Raw genomic sequence first — 20,177 nt, 5'->3', positions numbered from 1 at the left:
TGCAGCAGCTCCGATTTGACCCCTGGCCTGGGAACTTCCATATGCCACGGCCCTAAAAAGACAAAAAAAACCCCAAAAAACAAAAAAACAGGGTCAGTTTAAAAGCTCACAAGACAAAATTTGTTCCTTATCATTTTAATTTCCAGAATATTTGAAGAAAGGAAGAGTATCTTAAAATTATTATTATTATTATTATTATTATTTTTAGGGCCACACCTGCAGCATATGGAAGTTCCCATGCTAGGGGATGAATCAGAGCTCCTGCAGCTGCCGACCTATACCACAGCCACAGCAATGCTGGATCCAAGCCGTGTCTGTCAACCTACACCACAGCTCATGGCAATGCCAGATTCTTAACCCACTGGGCAAGGCGAGGAATTGAACCTGTATCCTCATGGGTACTAGTTGGGTTCTTAACCTGATGAGCCACAACAGGAAATCCTGCAGAACTTAGGAGGTTAGAGAATAATTTTTCTTTCCTTAAAGCCCTGGCTAGAGGATTTGCTTTGGTTCCAATGTCTGTAAAGTGTGATTATAATTCTTCCTGACTATTCTTGGTATCCTCACACACAGTGCATCCTGAAAATGGAGAGCTCTGTGAAACTTGGAGACACCTTTAGTCCTGGGGCAGCCATCAGGCACCCTGAAGTAAGAAAAGGGCTTGCAGTGCCGCAAAGCAGAACTTTTACTGCCCCTTGCTTATGGTTTCACCTGATTCACTGTATCTCCATCCTGTTAAAATGCACATATTACATTTTATAAAATTATGTCCCATGTATTGTGCATTTATACAAAAAGCAAGCTTTTACAAAGAACCATTTTGTATTTATCTTCTTTACTTTCACTATTCAACCTTTATTTTGTCATTTTTCTTTCCAACTTCTATAATGTTCTCCCCACCACTGTCAACCATGGTCAAAACCAAAATCCTACTTTGTGAATAATGCAGAGATGTTTAATTATCAGTGTATTGTGGAGATGCACTATATTGTCAGACTTCATTTTGTCTCATCTAGACCACATCTTTTGCAAAGAAAAAAAAATGTACTGGTTTGGACAAATAATTGTAACATTAAAGTTGCATTTCATGTGGGAGGATTTGACTCACAGTGAAACTGTGAGAGCTGCTCCCCCAACTCCCATTCCCCTCAGGCCCTTTATTTTTTATTTTTATTTTTTTGTCTTTTTTTTTTTAGGGCTGCACCTGAGGCATATGGAAGTTCTCAGACTAGGGGTCAAATCAGAGCTACAGCTGCCGACCTATGACAAAGCCACAGCAATGCCGGATCTGAGCAGCGTCTGTGACCTACACCACAGCTCACAGCAACACCAGATCCTTAACCCGCTGAGTGAGGCCAGGAATCGAACCCGTGTCTTTATGGATATTAGTTGGGTTTGTTACCCCTGACCCACGACAGGAACTCAACCCTTCAGGACCTTTAAATGAAAGAATTGGGAAATAAGTTTCCTCCCAGCTAAAACACACAAAAGCTTTAGCCTAGGCCACTAGGTGTGTGATTCTAGCTGGTCAATGATTGCTGATCTACTAATTATACTTTAAAAGGAACCTACTAGAATTCCCTTCATGGCTCAGTGGTAAAGAACCTTACAAGTATCCATGAGGATGTGGGTTCCATCCCTAGCCTTGCTCAGTGGGTTAAGGATCCGGTGTTGCCAGGAGCTATGGGCTAGGTTGAAGATGCAGCTGGGATCCAGTGTTGCTGTTGCTGTGGCTGTGGGGCCAGCAGCTACAGCTCCAATTGGACCGCTAGCCTGGGAACTTCCATATGCCATGGGTCCAGCCCTAAAAAAAAGGCTAAATAAAAGTGGGACTTTTCTCCATTAGATTTACCAATACTGAGAGAAGTGAGATTAAGAACAAGAGTGGAACAAGGAAACAACCATTCACTGGAAAATCTGCACACTACTATCAGAAAAAGTCTCATAATATTTAAGAAATAGATCAAAACAGATTGGAGAGGAGCTTTTTCACTGGTATAAGTAAAGAATCTTTTATAGTCTTTTTTTTTTTTTTTTGGCTTTTCTAGGGCCACACCCAAGGCATATGGAGGTTCCCAGGCTAGGGGTCTAATTGGAGCTGTAGCTGCCAGCCTACACCACAGCAATGCAGGATCCAAGCCACATCTGCAGCCTACACCACAGCTCATGGCAATGCTGGATCCTTAACTCACTGAGAGAGGCCAGGGATCGAACCTGTAACCTCATAGTTCCTAGTCAGATTTGTTAACCACTGAGCCACAATGGGAACTCCTAAGGAAGGAATCTTTTTACAAATAGATTAGCACTTGTAACATTTTTTTTCCTACCCCTTCTTCAGCATTTTTCTTTTTTTTTTTTTTATGGATAGTTGCTTAAGAACTTCAGACATATATATTACTGAATGATCTCTTAATCTCAAATGTGTATTTATGAAGGCCTAAACATGTTAGTACCTCCAGAAGAATTTATCATTCATTTTAGGCTTAGGAGGGTTGGGAGCCATCCAAAGTGGCTTGGGGGGTTTAACTGTTTGGTGCTAATTCATAAGGCTTTTGTTACTTTATCTATGCATTTGCATGAATCAATACTGAAAGTGAAACAATTGTTTAACTATTGGATAGTCAATAACTACCTATCTCTATATCAAAATGACAGTGAACTTGGGGATGAGGCATGGTTAGGGAAATAATAAGAAATGAGGTTCTTTGAATAAATGAGTGGCACATGTAGCAAAATTTGCTATAGTATTAATATACAATGTTATGTTTAGATAATTACATGTTGCTGTTTTATAAGTGCATTAAGATAGTTAAGCTAATAGGAAAAGCTGTAATAACATCTAATACCAAGAGCAAATTAAATATTTGCTCTTTAATTGTGAAAGTTTGATAAGTAGACAAGTATCCTAATACCTTATGAGACAGCCCCTTGAACAATTAATGGGATTACATGTATACCTGGGATTAGTATTTTCTTTTTCTTTATTCTTTTTATTTATTTAAGTATAGTTGATTTATAATGTTGTACCAATTTCTGCTGTAGAGCAAAATGACCCAGTCATACATAAACATACATTCCCTTTCTTATATTATTTTCCATCAGGGTTTATCCCAAGAGACTGAACATAAGTTCCCTGTGCTATATAGTAAGATCTCATTGGTTATTTATTCTTTTTTTTTTTTTTTTTTTTTTTTTTTAGGGCCATACCCACAGCATATGGAGGCTCCCAGGCTAGGGGTCTAACAGGAGCTGTAGCTGCTCGCCTATGCCAGGGCCACAGCAACGCCAGAACTCAAACCGAGCCACGTTTGTGACCTAAACCACAGCTCACCGCAACGCCAGATCTTTAACCTACTGAGTGAGGCCAGGGATCAAACCCATAACCTCATGGTTCCTAGTCAGATTCTTTTCCACTGTGCCACAATGGGAACTCCAGGTTATCCATTCTAAATGTAATAGTTTGTATCTACTAACCCCAAACTCTCAGTCCTTGGGATTAGTATTTTCAAGTGAAGTAAATGCTCCCTACTTTGAAGAAATGTACCTGGGACACTTTTGATAAAAGGTAGTTCCATATTTCCTGTTTGCATTTGAAAAGCACACCATCAGGGCTATCACTGTATACTCTGCTCAAATCTATTCTCCTTCTTAGTGGTCTTTTAGCTATTCATTTGAAAAACCATTATTCATTTGAAAATTTCACTTACTTTATGGCATTCTCCTGTCTCTAAAATGAAATGACATACATAAAGTTATTGTGTAAATTCCCTCAAACAAGAAAGATATCATTAAACAAAATTTACCACTTGTACCAGAGAGATATTGCAAGGTAATTAAGCAAAATTGTTATCTACTCTGCATGTAAGAAAACAAGTTGGTCATTTCCCAGGGGAAGAGTTATATTTTTTAATTCCTAATTTTAAACATCACTCTGGGGCCATGTTTTCAATGAAGGAAACATAAACATGATTTGGCAGTAAATCTTAAATTTCCCAAGAACAGTAGGTTAAACATTTTCCCCAGAGTCCAGGATATGAATCAAAGGATCTATTTAATAAGTTTAGAAATGTAATGGATAGAAAAATAGTTACAAAGATCAAGAAAATCATTTTCCTCATAATGTAATCTCTGCATTTTTATGAAATAATGTCGTGTTATGTACTTATTGATATGTCTCTGTCACTACCACTAACAGCTTGGATTTCTCAGTCTTTTTTTTTTTTTTTTAAATGTAACTAGGAGTTGTGACAGTAGGATTGCTTAAAAATCTGCCAGCAGGAAATTTAGAGAAAGTCATGCAAAGGGCCTGAGCAAGGTTGTTCAATAGCACCCACACATATCTTAACAGATAAAATTTTCCTCCGAGAAAGCAAAAGCCATTCTACTTGGGAAATAAGTTTGTTCAAGGAATATTAGCTCTACTTCAAATAGCATGCACATAAGCTATACAAAATCTTCTATTTCTACTTTCCTAGAAGGTAGGGATAAATGTACATTCAAGGTAAGTCTTTTTGTGAATGAGTGAGGGAGGAGATGGTTGCCTGAATTTGTTTCAGGAAAGAAAGGTATTTAGACTATTACGGACAGCTAAAACTATATCACATAGTTAAACATTTTAAGTGTTTTCTATAATTTATCATAATTAGAATTCTAATAAGGAATATAGTATAAGCATTAATTTTACACTAATAAAGATGACTCTCCTTTATGAAGTGCTTTCTATATGCCAGGCACTGATAATTTTTCTCTACAAAAACCTCCCACAAGGTCAAAAATGTACTTATTTCATATAAGATCTGCATCCCTTATTTTATTGTGAAATTTTCTATAGAAATTGATGATATCCGAACTTTTGCTATCTATTATTCACTGTTTTCTATAGTGGGAATCTATATAACTTTTACTGTAAATCTTTTGAGGAGAAAGAAAACTTCAGAAAATATTTTGAAAAGTGTTTATAAGATTTTATTTTTATGTTCAAATCAATTAGACTTTTATAAAAATATACTTAAATAAGACTTTCACTCAAGAATTATAAAAAATTAAAATGGCAATTCCAGCTATTTAAATAGAACACTGTCTATATTATTAGCAGTATTTTCACATGTTATCATTTTTAGAGTGATATACTTCTTTTCTGAAGATAAAGGAAAGTGAGAGGATAAAAATTGCTGCTGTAGTCATCTCTTTCCACTAACAGATATGCTTTAAAATACATTGTTTAGGTAAAACTTTATCATCTATGGTCTTAATTCTTCAATTTCCCTATACAAACACAAGCTATATGACTTCAGGTTAATTACCTAATTCCTATGCCATAGTTTTCTTATTCATAGAAATTGGGGAATATAGGATTGTTAAGGAATTAAATTAGTTAATAGACAAAAATGCTTAGAACTAAGCAAAAAAATGCTTAGGAAACTGTAAAAATTCCATACATTTTAGTTATAGTTATCATTGGTTCTAAGATGAAAGGGACCACAGAAATATATGTATGCACAAATTCCTCCCTAACGTTAGTCTTCATGACATTAAACTGAATGTGGTTGTTTTTATTTCTCTATAACAGAAGGTTAAAAAAGATCAAGAAGTCTATACTTTTGTCCATCCAGAGCCACCAGAGAGATGAGGTCAGTGGTGATGTTTCTGGCTCGCCCTGCTGCCTGTGTTCTGATGGGACGAAGTCAGTGGCTGGCACAGCAATATCTGAGGCGTGTGGTGCTAATGCCACTTCAAAGGCAAGGCTCCCTCCTATTTTTATCCTGGGTCAGCAGCCTGCCTATGCAGTTGCCTCTTGAACAAAAGGTTCTGCCAGGTCTCTGACACCTTTTAAGGCCTCACACTCTTCTCACAATAACAAGAATAATCTGTTGTGTGGCATTTGATTTATAAACATAATCTCTACCCATAATCTTGAAATAGTAGCCAGCATTCTTGTCATTTTACAACCAAGGCAAGTATGACTGGAAGAGGTTGACTCATATGAGTAACAAAAGACAAAGGCAGAACTCCCAGATCAGTGTGGTGTCTAAATTCACATTCTCTCCAATATAACACGCTGGCTTCCACTGTCGGTTACAACTCTTACCCTTTCCCACAAATGGATTTCCTTCAAATATAAAATAAAACTTAAAAAAAAACCTCTATTGTTTTAGAACCAAAAATTTAATCTGATAGTTAATCTAAAATGAATTATGATAAATAGTTAATGGTAAAGTCAAGATGAGAAGCTCTAGCTATAAGATGTTATCTCTTATTTTGATGTCTAAGTATGTTTTGCATTCATGGAACTATTTAAGCAATGTATGGTTATTTGGCTACTTTTCTTTTCAATAATGTGACTTGTTAGTTCTAGTTGTCTGCACTATTATTGGTGAGCAGAATAATACTGGTGATTCCTGTCAATAGAAACAGACACTCTTCCATTGTTTTATAGATAAGAGAAAGTTACAACAGAATTTCTAAAAACTCCACTTGATGGAAGATTTAAAATTCACTTGAGGAAGGCAGGCCTCAGGGAATATGAGATAGAGACTAGAACAAAAATGACCTTAAATTCTCCTAATACCCCGACTACTTGATTATATCTGAATTATCTCAAGGGAGCATTTGTTCTATATTTAGAGATCTCTAGATAAAGGAATTCTATGTCCTTAGGGAGAAATTTCTTACAGTGTTGACCCACTTCCACTGTGAGGAAAATTGCAATTGAAGATTCTTTAGAGCTAGAAGTGCCTTTATAAGATCATTTGGTAGAAAACTGCCATTTCCTCCACCTGCTTGCAGTCTCATAATAAAGAGTAAACTAACTTTCAGTTTTCTCTTATCCTACTCTAACTCATCCCACCTTCCATTATCTTTTTCTACTTATGCCTTATTTTTTAAATCCTGCAAATATATTTTGGGCTCTCTTTAGGATTCATGTATGATTATCTAAGACTTTCCATATTTGGGGGAATCAAAGCAGTTTAAAACCTTCATGCTTCTACTGACCTAAGTGCAAATCACTTACCTGAAGTACGTTAAAATCTTCTACCTGTATAGAAAAACTGATCTGTTCACAAATGTTGATTAATACTATCTCTTTTGCCAAACATGTCTTGCTATGCATATTGGCATACACGTATTTGGGGGGATGGGTCTATTTGTGTGAGTCTCTCACCACATGTAACTGACATGTGAGAAGAGCTACATCTTGAGACACGACTAAAAGTTTTGGTGAAGATAGTCAAATTTTCTGATTATGGCAGTCTGGTTTAGAAACTGCCATTCATTCATATCACAAATACTTACTAAACGTCTACTTGCCAGGCACTGTTCTAGGTCAAGGAATGTTTCAATGAATAAAACAATAATCCTTTATTTATTTATTAAATTTTTTGGTCATGCCACAGATATGGAAGTTCCTGGGCCAGGGATTGAAACTGCATCATAGCAATGACCTAAACCATTGCAGTGACAATGCTGGATCCTTAACCCACTGTGCCAGAAGAAAACTCTGAGTAACTATTTTTATTTATTTATTTAATCTTTTTAGAGCCATACCTGTGGCCATATGGAGGTTCCCAGGCTAGGGGTCAAATTAGAGCTGTAGCCACCAGCCTACACCACAGGTCATGGCAACGCCAGATCCTTAACCCACTGAGTGAGGCTAGGGATCAAACCTGCATCCTCATGGATACTAGTTGGGTTCCTTATCACTGAGCCACGACAGGAACTCTGCAATAAGTCTTACTTTAGATGGAACTAAATTCCAGTGGGAAGAAGCAGATAAACAAGATAATGTTATTAATAAATGTTAAATGAAATATTTATTATGTTAGGTAAGCATAAGCATAAAGGGAGAAATAAGGAAGGGAAGGGGTACAGGGAATCTTGAGAAAGAGGGGAAAAGATAGAGATTTTGAGAACAGGCAAATACTGATCATATGATATTTGAGTGGTGCCTGGAGGGAATGAAGTAAGTTCATGCTGATATCTGAAGTACAGTGTTCCAGGCAGAGAATCTGCAAGCATAAAGGTCTGGAGGCATGAGTATACCTGATCTGTTCAAAGAATAGCAAAGAGGTCAGTGTGGCTGGAGCAAAGTGAGAGGGAGAGAACAGAAAGAGATGAAACCAGACATGTAAGGAGGGGTGAAACCAGCAGAATTTTGTGAGGCCTTGTGGGTCAATGAAAGAACTTTGATTTTCCTGTTTTGAAATGAGAAGCCATGACAGAGTTTTAAACAGAGGACTAAGTGATACAATCTGACTTAGGTTTTAACACAATAATCTTGGCTGCCATATTGAGAATAGACTAAAGGAGCAAGGGTGGTGAACCAGGGAAACTAATTAGGAGACTATAGCAATAATGCAGGCAAGAGAGTATGGTGGCTTAGCCTGGGATAGCACCAATGTAGGTGCTCAGAAATGATGAGATGTTGGATGTATTTTAAGGCTGACAGTTCAGGTGTGGAGTGTAAGAGATGGAGAGGAGTCAATAATCACTCCAAAGATTTTGACCTGAGCAAATGGAAAACTAGAGAATGCCTGGTGCTTTCTTTTATCCGGGTGCCCCTTCATGGATTTCTGCTTTGTAGAAATTCTAATCAGTGATTTAAAGGGCAAAAGAAATGCCATTTACTCCTGTTGGCTTTTACTGGAATCTGCTTATAGCAAAATACATGTTTGTGCTGAATACTTATTGATCATGTGTGTTTAGAGTTGAAGGATTTGGAATAACATTTGTCAGTTGGAGACACTCTATTACGCACATGTAGGCAGAATTTTAGTCAGGAGAATTTTTTTTTAGCTTTCAAGGTTTATGGTATTAAATAGTTTGAACTTCAAAACATATATCACATTAAACTTCTTGTCTTCTAGGGCTTCTTTGCATTGCTTTAGAATTCACCTCTTTGTCCTAGATAAACCTCAGATGACCCTTCCTTTTTTTTAAACGTCAAGTGTTTCCTGTCCGTTAAACTGGTTACCAAGGAATCTAACTAAGCTGCTTCATTAACAAGCTGTGCAGATATGTCAACATCTACTGAACATAAAAGATGATTTATGTTAAGTGGAGAATGGCCCCAGCTCCTCTGAGCTTTTCAGTTGACCTGAATGCAGAGCACCTTGAGTCTCCAGAGAGAGGCAGTGCATCTACATGTCATGTATTCCCTATGCATGGGCATCTACTTGTTCTTGGGACAAATGGCAAGATGCCAGCATTAATGAATCCAAACGAGATTTGAATGACCCTTTCAAAAATTTCTAACATCTCATCCCATTTAGTTTGCTTAAATTCAAATCTTTTTTTGAAAAGATATATTTTAAAAGCAGTTTCATTGCAAGTATAGTGTAATAGGTTTTTGATTAAGAACCCTGACATAAGGTTGCCTGGGTTCAAACCACTCCCCCCTCCAGCACTTAGCTTTCTACCCTTGCAGGGGTTATTCTCTTTAAGTCTCACTGTCCTCATCTGGAAAAATGGGATTTAAAAGTGCCTACTTCAAAGGACTATTATGAGAATTATATGAAATACTCTACATAAAGCAATTAGTACCTGCCACTTGGCACACAGTAAGTGATCTAATAGTGTTGGTTATTCTTGAAGGCAGAGGTAGGTAAATGTCTCCTTTGTATTTATCCTTTTGATGGGAACGGGTAACACCAGATGATTCCCGAGTTCAGTGCAAATATCTGAAGCCTTTACTGTTATGCATTATATTGGACCAGCTAAAACTGACTTGTACTCTCATGGGTTCAGCACTTAAATGGCATACTGCTCTAAGTACACACAGACTGTTACTCTAAAGGCAGTATTAGTTATACCACCAGCCAGATGATAAAGCCCCTCAGTCAGTTTGAATGACTTCTTCATGAGTTTGCTTTTGGTGTTTGTGTTTACATAAGTACATCTGTTTAGAGAGATCAAGAGTTTTTATCTGCACTAGCTTTACCTAACCAAGTAGAGGAAGAAAGATAAAGAAAACTTGAGGGAATGAACACCATGGGTGTTATTTCCCCTTAGTTTGAAAAATGAAGGATAGCATCAGGGTGTTCCAAGAGGGTGGAAGCAACTGGAAATATGTGGAAGACTGGCTGGCTAGGAGTGTAAGTAGATGTATTCTATGTTTTTGAGATCAATGGGGTAAAGTTATGGGAAATAAAACTTGGTTTAATGTAAGGAAGACGTTGTTAACAACTAGAGATTAAAGGCATTCTGAGATGCCCTGGAAATAGATGAGCCCCTTCTCTAGAGCAAGGCCTGGAAATAATTTAACTCAAGACTATTTGAAGTTTCTGGAGAAATTTCTTGAAATTAATTATTAGAAAAAGACAAGGAGTTCCCATCGTGGCGTAGTGGTTAACGAATCCGACTAGGAACCATGAGGTTGCGGGTTCAATCCCTGGCCTTGCTCAGCGGGTTAAAGATCCAGCATTGCTGTGAGCTGTGGTGTAGGTTGCAGACATGGCTCGGATTCCGCGTTGCTGTGGCTCTGGCACAGGCTAGTGGCTACAGCTCCGATTTGATCCCTAGCCTGGGAACCTCCATATGCGGCCTTAGAAAAGATTAAAAAAAAAAAAAAAAAAGACATTTCATTCTATTTTTAGCCTATATTTCATTTTAAAAAGAAAAACAAGAGCAAGAATTAAATGCTCTACTGAAAATGATAATGTTATATAGCAGGATATTAAAGTAGAAGTTTTTCTCATGGCCCTCAAATATGACATGCTATACACTCAAGTGTGATTCCAGATTAAAACACAGACTTTAAAAAGAGAACAGTAGACATGAATGTCCCTGATGTGTTCAGAGAATAGCAAACCACTTCCACAATTCTTGAACCCCTCAGTCAGGTCCGGGTTATTAGAGGGGGTCGGAATCTAGCAAGGAAAGAGGAGGAATTCTGGAATGCTGTAGATCAGTGTTTGTGTTTGGAGCAGATATGGTTGGGGGCCCTACCCTCTCACCTCCAGCCTTTTGAGAAAAAACATTTTAACGTACCTGCTCAGAGAACCTGATACTAGGTGTCAGCATGAAGATGGATGGGAGGTAGGAGGGGACTGGTGCGGACTCTCTCCCAGGGTATTTGCAGAGTGAGAGATGGGTGGACAAACTGTTTTGGCAAAGAACCAGGAAATTTGCTGCTGCACTCCCAAAAGTAAATGATGTGAGTATTCCCCATGGACGAGAGCAGGCCAGGAGTAAGGCAGAACCAGATGGGGTTTGTACTGGGGCCTCTCCAAGGGTGCAAACAGACCCTAGCAGCTACGAGCTGTAGGTAGACAGCTATCTAGGGGGTACAGATTGAGTTACAAGTTAACCACTAGAAAAGAGATGAATTGGCATGAATATAGGACTACAGACACGATGTCCCCAGTGACAGGAATCTTCAAATATCCCTTGAAAGTTTCCTTCTCTGGGCCTACCTGGCTCTGAGAGTAAAAAGCCAGAATAAGATGTTACCAAATCAAGTAAAAAAATTCCTTCTCTTTTTACATCTCCATCCTTGTACTCTAAACCCAGGGGACTGGAAGTCAGGATTAGCAAACTTGGAGAGGAAAAGGAGGAGAGCACGAGGAAGGCAATCACAGTATCTTCCCTGGAAGAAGGTGATTCTCCTCAAAAGGGCCCATCTGGAAAAGGAGAGGGGTTTTAACCCTAAGTGGAGATTGGAGTTTATTATTCCAGGGGCTGGACTATTCTATGTTGAAATAAAGTGGATTGGGTAACTTAAAGTGACCATAGGACTATTCCTAAAGGAAGCAGAATATCACAGGACCTGCTAAGTTTTCATCCAGCAGCAGTGGAAAATTTTCTTTCATTAAAAATTTTCTTAAAGTAGTAGGAGATAAAAAGAAAAAAACATTTTAATGACACATAATACACAATACACAAAAAATAATCAATTTAACATACTGGTTACAGTTCAGTACTTTCATATCAAATTTTTTAATTCTTCTGATAATAATACAACCCAAGGTAGAAACTCCAACCCAGGCCCAAACCATGTGAAGCTAGAATTCTACCATCAGACATTCAAACTCTAAAATAGAAGAAACACTTCTGTTATTTTCAGGCCCCTTTGGTCATTTCTGGCTCAGGATAGATCACTTGGCTTCATTTAGCCAGCCAAGCAGAGAACAGCATGAGCCTTGGGACAGAGATTGACAGAAGGAAATAGCACCAAAGAACAAGATGTGAAAACTGCTCAGGGAAATACATTAGAATTAAGGGTTTGGGGGTGCAGACAGAGACTAGAGGCCTGAAATATTTTTGGCACAAACAGAAAAACAACAATGTACCTAAAGAACTATTTATATATACCACAGCTGCATCTCTAACCTAAGACAATTTGTAATTTTACTCTACTGTTAACACTTAAAGGAGCATGAAGTCACCTTTGGCAGTCTGAGGAGAACATGGAAGAGTAATAGTCATTTTTTTGTTCATTGAGGTCACTGCACCGTCCTTCACCACCAGCACTACTGCTATATTTGGCATATGTGTATTCTACAGCAGTTTGTTTGTTTGGTTTGTCTTTTTAGGATAACACACTGCAGCATATGGAGGTTTTTTTCAACTTCAATTGTATTTTAAATTTCTCTTCAGAAAATTTTGACTTACTCTTTAAATATCATACTTCAAAGTTTTACTCTTTCCCCCTCACATTCAACAGATTAATGTTTATACCTTAGCTGAAAACAATCCCTGATGTCTTTGTTATTAGAATATCTTTCAACAATGTTTTGAACTTTTAAATTTGTTAAAATTCCATTCTTCTGAAGATTTTCAAGCTAAGTAGGTAGAAGAAAGGCCAGAAAATAAATTCCTTTTCATTCAGTGTTTTGCATGCCTTATCACTGAGGTGTATGCATTCACATTATACTTAATACTTCTAAATAAATTGATAATTATTTCTTTTTCCAGTTATCAGCCAGTGATGTTAGTTATCTATATGTATATTCAGGAGCCTCTCCTAGATTTCTGTGGAGATTTGGATCGTTTCATTGCCATCCTTTAAGTCTCTATTGTTTTGTTTTGTTCTTTTTTTTTTTTTGTCTTTTTTGCTATTTCTTGGGCCGCTCCCGCGGCATATGGAGGTTCCCAGGCCAGGGGTCGAATCAGAGCTGTAGCCACCAGCCTACGCCAGAGCCACAGCAACACGGGATCCGAGCCGCGTCTGCAACCTACACCACAGCTCATGGCAACGCCGGATCGTTAACCCACTGAGCAAGGGCAGGGACCGAACCCACAACCTCATGGTTCCTAGTCGGATTCGTTAACCACTGTGCCACAACGGGAACTCCCTTGTTTTGTTCTTTTTATAACTGCACTTGTGGCATATGGAAGTTCCTGGGCTAGGGGTTGAATCGGAGCTGTGGCTGTGGGCTACGTCACAGCCATGGCAGTACTGGATCCAAGCCACATCTATGACCTATGCAGTAGCTTGTGGCAATGCTGGATCCTTAACCCACTGAGTAAGCCCAGGGATCAAACCTGCATCCTCACAGACACAACAATGGGTCCTTAATCTGCTGAGCTGAAGTGGGAATTCCAAGTTTCTATTGTTTTAAAGACCTGACTAAAGCAGGCCTGTGAGGTGCAATATCGGATGGAAAACAGATATCATTAGAATGTGAAAAGTGTCCCAGGGACTCTATAGACCAATGTTGTTCTCTTTCTTCCACACCTAAAAACAAAAGAGAGACACATACATCTACTATGGGAATCAAGAGCTAATTTCTCTTTATCATATTGAATGTTAATACTTCTCACAGTATACGAAACTGGCTACTGGTCCTGTCAAGATAGGTATAAAGAGTTTGTTCTCTAAATTGACCTCTGATTGATTAGCTCACCACTGCAGAGTTAAAAATAGTACTGGATTATATGCTTCTTGAGGACATGGACTTTATCTGAAGCATCTCTGTATCTTCAGCTCATAGAAAAGCACTTGGTTGGAGCTCCCCTTGTGACTCAGTGGGTTAAGAACACAACATAGTGTCGATGAGGATGCGGGTTTGATCCCTGGCCTTTCTCAGTGGGTTAAGGATCCAGCATTGCTACAAGCTGCCGTGTAGGTCACAGATATGGTTCGGATCTGGTCTTGACATGGCTGTGATAGGAACTTCCATGTGCTGCAGGTACAGCTGCAAAAAGAAAAGAAAAGAGCCTGGAAATATTAGATATTCAAAAAAAATTGTTAAATGAATGAAATCAATGCATTAATAACATGGACTAGAAACAAAGTTCTTAAATAGTGACTAAAAGTCAGGCTTTTAAAAATTTTGGCCACACTCGTGGCATGCACAAGTTCCCAGGCCAGGGACTGAACTGTGCCACAGCAGTGACAATGCCAGATCCTTACCCTGCTAGACCACTAAGGAACTCCCAAAAGTCGGGCTTTTTTGCCCCTCTCTCACTGTACAGCAAAGAGGACTTATTAGATCTAGATTAAGAGGCGATTAATGAAAACAAGTTTTTACTGGAATTCAACCATTACTGCTAAAGATACAATGATTGAAAAGAGAGAAGCAAGATCCATTATATTGACTCCCTTCTTCTTTTTATTCAAACTAAGAAAGAACCAACTACCTTCTTCATAAGCCTAATGGAACAATAAACAAAACCCTAAAACATTTTATTCTGAGATGTTTTTGTCCAAATGTAGGTGTTGCTACTAGCTTTAAACTTAAGAGCTTGATTAAGAAAGAAAAGCTAGGAGTTCCCATCGTGGCACAGCAGAAATGAATCCAACTAGGAACCATGAGGTTGTGGGTTTGATCCCTGGCCTTGATGGGCAGGTTCAGGATCCGGGGTTGTGGTGTAGGTCTCAGACACGGCTGGGATCCTGCATTGCTGTGGCTGTAATTCCGATTAGACTCCTAGCCTGGGACCTCCATATGCCGCAAATATAGCCCTAAACAGCAAAACCAAAACCAAAACAAAAACAAAAAAAAACCACACACACACAAAAAAAAGAAAGAAAAGCTACTGAAACCCTTTACTAAATGTGAACACATTTTTAAGCATGGTAATGCTTTTTGTTCAAGAAGCACAGTGTTGGCGTTTTCGCCATGGCACAGTGGGTTAAGAATCTGACTGTAATGGCTCAGGTCACTGCAGAAGTGCAGGTTCAATCCCCAGTCTGGTGCAGTGGATTAAAACATCCAGCATAGCTGCAGCTGTGGCTTGAGTCGCAGCTGTGGCTTGAGTCACAGCTGAGGCTCAGACTTAATCCCTGGCCCAGGAACTTCCATTTACTGTGGGAGCAGCCATAAATAGAAAAAAGAAAAAAATTTAAGAGGAAACATAATGCTATGATACTTCCAAGTCAATTCATTTCCCTTAAGTGTTCCTTTGCTACTTTTTGCCTGGAGTTTGTCCAAGGATCTCATGCAAATGGGAATGTGTAAGGAAGTAACGTACAAAACCAGACTTCAAGGTCCCTGGAAATACAGAAAGGATAAAAGGAGATAATAAAAGAGTTTTCAATAAGTTATATTTCTGCATATTAGACAAACTGAACATTTAGCATACACAAGGGAGTGTTTCAGGACTCCTGAAACCTGCCATATCTACTCTCTCAAAGAGATAAGGAAAGTTAAACACATAAAAGGAACACAAATGAAACAAGCATTCGAAATGCTTCTTTCAGAGACACGGGCAATATGCCACACTTAAGAAATAAAGATCCATGTGATCTTCACCAATATATAAATAGAATTTGGCTGGAAAAAGGTCATCCAATCCATCAGAGTAGGAATAATCAATACATTTGAGTAGCTTTTCTTTGTTTTTGCTATATTCAGTGGATCAAAATAAGGTAACATATTAAGTCACTTGGGAAAAGTACAAAGCCTATGGTCTGTTTCTGGAGTTATCACAGTATGTTATGTTTATTTGGTATCAGGAAAACAGGACTAGAATGAGGATGGGTTGTGGATGTACATATGAATATGTAGAGGGCAGACAGAAGTAAGGGTGGCTCCAAGTGATGATAGGGTCTGCCTGCTATACAGGTTGTATCTAAGAAAGATATTAGCAACTGAAGCTATAGGTTCAGGAAAGGAGAGCAAGGATGAGGTCCTAAGTGAGGGCCAAGTCCCCAAACTAGAGGTAATAATAAACCAGGCAGAGGCAACCTGTCTTGGCTTTAGGACTAAGCATTGTGGGGATTTGTTTTTTATAGTGCTTGGTAATGGTGTGAAGAATACTTTGAAATAAAAGTTATTCAGCATAAACCAAAGTGAATGAGATATATCAACATTTTCATTATCCCTAGGAGAGTGGACGCTCGCTTTCTCTTCCTGGAAGACCTGTCCCACCTGCCATATCTACAACATCTCCTTGGGGATACCAGCCTGCTTATAGCTACTCTAGGAAACCAACTGATGAGCTAGAGAAAGCAAACAAAAGGCTAACTCCTTGGGAAGCAGCAGCCAAGTCTCCTCTTGGTTTAGTGGATGATGCCTTTAGACCCAGAAATATCCAGGAATCCATTGTGGCAAATGTGGTCTCAGCAGCTCGGAGGAAGGTGCTTCCAGGGCCGTCCGAGAATTGGAATGAAAGACTCTCCTATGTCCCTCAAACTCAGAAGGCCAGTATGGGCTCATCTGGAAGGCAAGAGTATAATGTTGCCTCCCTACCCATTAACAGTATGCCCACCAGCTCTCAGTATGGTTCACAGGTGCCATATGCATACTACAGGCAGCCTTCCAGACATGATTCTGAAATAATGTCCATGGAGACCAGGTCTGATTATTGTCTTTCAGTAGCTGGTTGCAACTATAACCCACACCCAAGGGGGTGGAGACGCCAAACATGAAAGTTAGAAGTGATTATGTGCCACCTGTAGTTTTTTAAAATGTTTCTTTGTAGTGTTTTGACTTTTTCAATAGATTTAGATTTAAATTCACTTTTGATCTCAGCTTGTTCTCATAAGTCACTTATCTGAGTGTGTGTATGTGTGTGTGTGCACATGTGATTGTGACCCACTTCCTTCTCTGCTGATGCATAGAGAAATTCTTTGAAAAAAATTTCATTTTCTGCATCAATGGCACTTATAAATAATTCATAATCCTAATTCCATTTATTTCATTAATATGTGGTAGTCTAGGTAACTAAACTCTCAATTAAAGTGAAATTAAGTATTTTCTTATATATGCCTTAGTGTAGGATAGAATTGATGAAGTTGCTAATTGTTATTAGCAGTAGCAGCAAGGAATATAACATTGGAGAAGTTTTCAACAGGAGTATGTTAATGAATAATAATTATATAAAAAAGGATTTCCTTGGTGTTATTTTAAGCATTTCTTTGAAATATATTTTAAAATCTGATAAAATTCAGATTTGTTTTTTAGAACTGAAACATAGATGTTCTCAGAAAGAAAGAAATATTTGAGTTAAGGAAGACAATTATACATTTCAGAGGAACTTTTGAGGTAAATGGTGTAATGTGTGGGGAATAGAAAGATTTAGGTATAGGATTTATTTTTAATCTATTTAAAGCCAGCAGCCTGAGACAGGAATAGACTCTGGGTTCAGGTGTCCTCATCTGTTAAATGAGAAGATCAGATTATTCAATATCCTTAACAGTGCTGATGTTCTGAGATTCTCATTTGTAGAATGACCTTTGATGTATTATTCATTTTTGTTGCTCGTCATATAAATATCGGATTAAGTTTAGAGTTAAGATTAAGTTAAGATTAGGTCATTGGTGTCACTGCATGTATCATTAAAGATCCAAGAGGAATTGCTGGGCAGCAGGTTTTGTGCTATGTGTTACATGGAGTGAGGGTTGATGCGAAGAAAAAAGCTATTAATGGATTTAAGGAAGTGGTAGATGGATGTGTCTATTATTATGCAACAGCAGATTATGACCATTTATTTAGTTACAGAAAGCATGCCATAGAAGCCTATGCAATAAGTGGTTTGTCTTAGAAAGCCATCACAAAGATGTTTAAAGGAAGTTAAACAGTTGCTTGGACAATTCCATGACTCATACCTTGTTAGCATGACCTTGAGATAATCAGTCAAATACATGCTCATCACTGCCATATCCACAAAGTATTAAATACAAGGAAATTGAAGGTATTTTACATCATAAACAAGTATTGAGAATACTTTAAAATAAAAACATCTTAGGTATCCAAAACTTTTTTAGGTTTCTAAATATGATTATTTTGCTTTGTTTTACTTTTTAACTCTTAAGTTTATCATTATGATGGTCTCTTTCACAGAATAAAACTTTTAAAAAATTGCTAGGATACAAGTAATCCCTTTTCTTGGAACAAACAAACAAAAGTTGAAGAAATCATAGTAAGTTCTATTGGTAATAGGATCACCCAGATACTAATTTGTTTAGTTAGTGAGAAACAACGAGTACTTTCTAAGGTTTTATTTTTCAATTATCTCAAATTGATATAGTATTAATTCTCTCAAATCATAGACATAATTCCTGATTCTTAAAGATTTCTGATGGAATCTTAAAAAAATAATGCCTGGTATATTGGTTGCTCTGTCAGCAATTCCCAGGAATCCCCCACATAAAAATTCTTATTTGTTTCCAACCTTACTATAGTGGTCCAAATGTTCTAAATGTCAATGTTTTAAGATATGCATAATTTAGAGTAAAAGATTTTGTGTGACAGGATCATACCCTACTTTGTTGCTATCTTTTTTGTTTTCTGCACCCACAGCATGCAGAAGTTCTCAGGCCAGGGATCAAACCCGTGCTGCAGCAGCACCTGAGCCACAGCAGTGACAATGCTGGATCCTTACCCGCTGAGCCACCAGGGGACTTTATGTTGCTTTCTTTTATGAACGCTGGAAGTTATTTCCTTTACTCCTTAGATCTTAGATATTCCAATTCCAGAAGTTGATTACATTATATTATTCACTAAACATTTCACTAGACTCAAAATAGAAGTAGATATTTTAAACTTAAATATTATTTTAAAGAGAGATCTCCTTTGCATGCTCTAGATCAAAATAATCATAGTATTAAGCTATCTGAATTTATTCTAGACATCAAGAAAAAGACAATACATAGAAAGCTGCACATTTTTAATTCACGAAGAAATGAATGTCTCACACTTTTATTAGAAATCAATGTTTCAAGAAGTCATACTTCGCAGACATAATTCTGAAAAACATAAGTGCTACTGTCAAATCATCACAAAATGTATGAGTATTTATCTTCAGTTTCCTTGAAAAGGAGTAAAGTTAGACTGCTTATATCAAACTAATGTTTGAACCAAGGTTGCCATGCTGATACCTGATTCCTGGTGAGAATACCTAGATAACTATTGTTCTCACAAAAATAAAATCAGTTTGCCTTATATTCCAAATAATAGCCTTTTTAGAACTGTTGTTTTGTAAATATATACCACATATGTTGTAAGACATTTTTCTACTAGTAGCAATCACATAGGTAGAAAGAGTTCTGTTCTACCACAGATTAAAAAGCATTCTCTAAAAGTACACTAATTTGGCACCTTCTTTCCATCCTGAGTTTAAATATCATACCATTGCCTGTGTGTGTGTTTATTCTTAAGATGATTTAAATATTGTCTTGTATTTTGTGTGCTATAATTACACGATTCTAGTCCATTTATCTCTGAATGTGTCTCTTTTATGTTTTGGCCCCATCACTCCCATTGGAAAGGGACACACTGTAGGGCTCAAGCATATATATATATATTAATGATTTGAACCTTTGGATAAAAAACTATATCAAATAGGCTTAGCTAATTAGAGAGGAACTATAGAAATGTTTGTTTTTAAGAGAAAGTAGATTTTCACATTTGATTTCTATTCAAAGTAGCATCTATGCTGTCCACACTTTTCTGTTAAAATAGACTATGTTCTCCTGCAATTAGCTTAACATTCCACCTTTGTTTAACCCAAAAGACTGTATCTGAAAGATGCATTCTGAAACTCAAAACTGTGTTCATAATAAAAATTAACTTGAAAATCAACTTAAAGAGCATTTTCATTTTTTCTTATAAAAATTGTTTTGAAATAGTCTTCAAAGATTTAATCTTACCCACTACAAATTTTAAAATTTTAGTTTCTATGGTATCAGCTTCCAGACACTTCAAAAGAATTTCATGCTGACTGGCAATATTTTAACTGTAACATTTAAAAAGTAAAAAAAATTTACCTCAAAATATGATCAAAAATTGATC

At 37.5% G+C, this 20,177-nt stretch overlaps 1 protein-coding gene across 2 annotated transcripts in view; it reads left to right on the top strand.

Annotated features, from left to right (window-relative positions):
* The window catches only part of SYNPO2 (synaptopodin 2), a 166,583-nt gene extending 146,616 nt beyond the window's left edge, over positions 1–19,967 (top strand). For both annotated transcript variants that reach the window (XM_047798909.1, XM_047798908.1), the window contains exon 5: positions 16,271–19,967. In XM_047798909.1, the coding sequence (XP_047654865.1) occupies positions 16,271–16,813 (543 nt within the window). In that variant the 3' untranslated portion in view covers positions 16,814–19,967. The remainder of the gene's footprint in view (positions 1–16,270) is intronic.
* Positions 19,968–20,177: the final 210 nt, after the last annotated feature.

Source organism: Phacochoerus africanus, chromosome 10 (assembly GCF_016906955.1).
Source record: "Phacochoerus africanus isolate WHEZ1 chromosome 10, ROS_Pafr_v1, whole genome shotgun sequence".
Taxonomy (NCBI): domain Eukaryota; kingdom Metazoa; phylum Chordata; class Mammalia; order Artiodactyla; family Suidae; genus Phacochoerus; species Phacochoerus africanus.
Note: the sequence above shows the minus strand (reverse complement) of the source record. Positions and strands in the feature narration are given on the sequence as shown.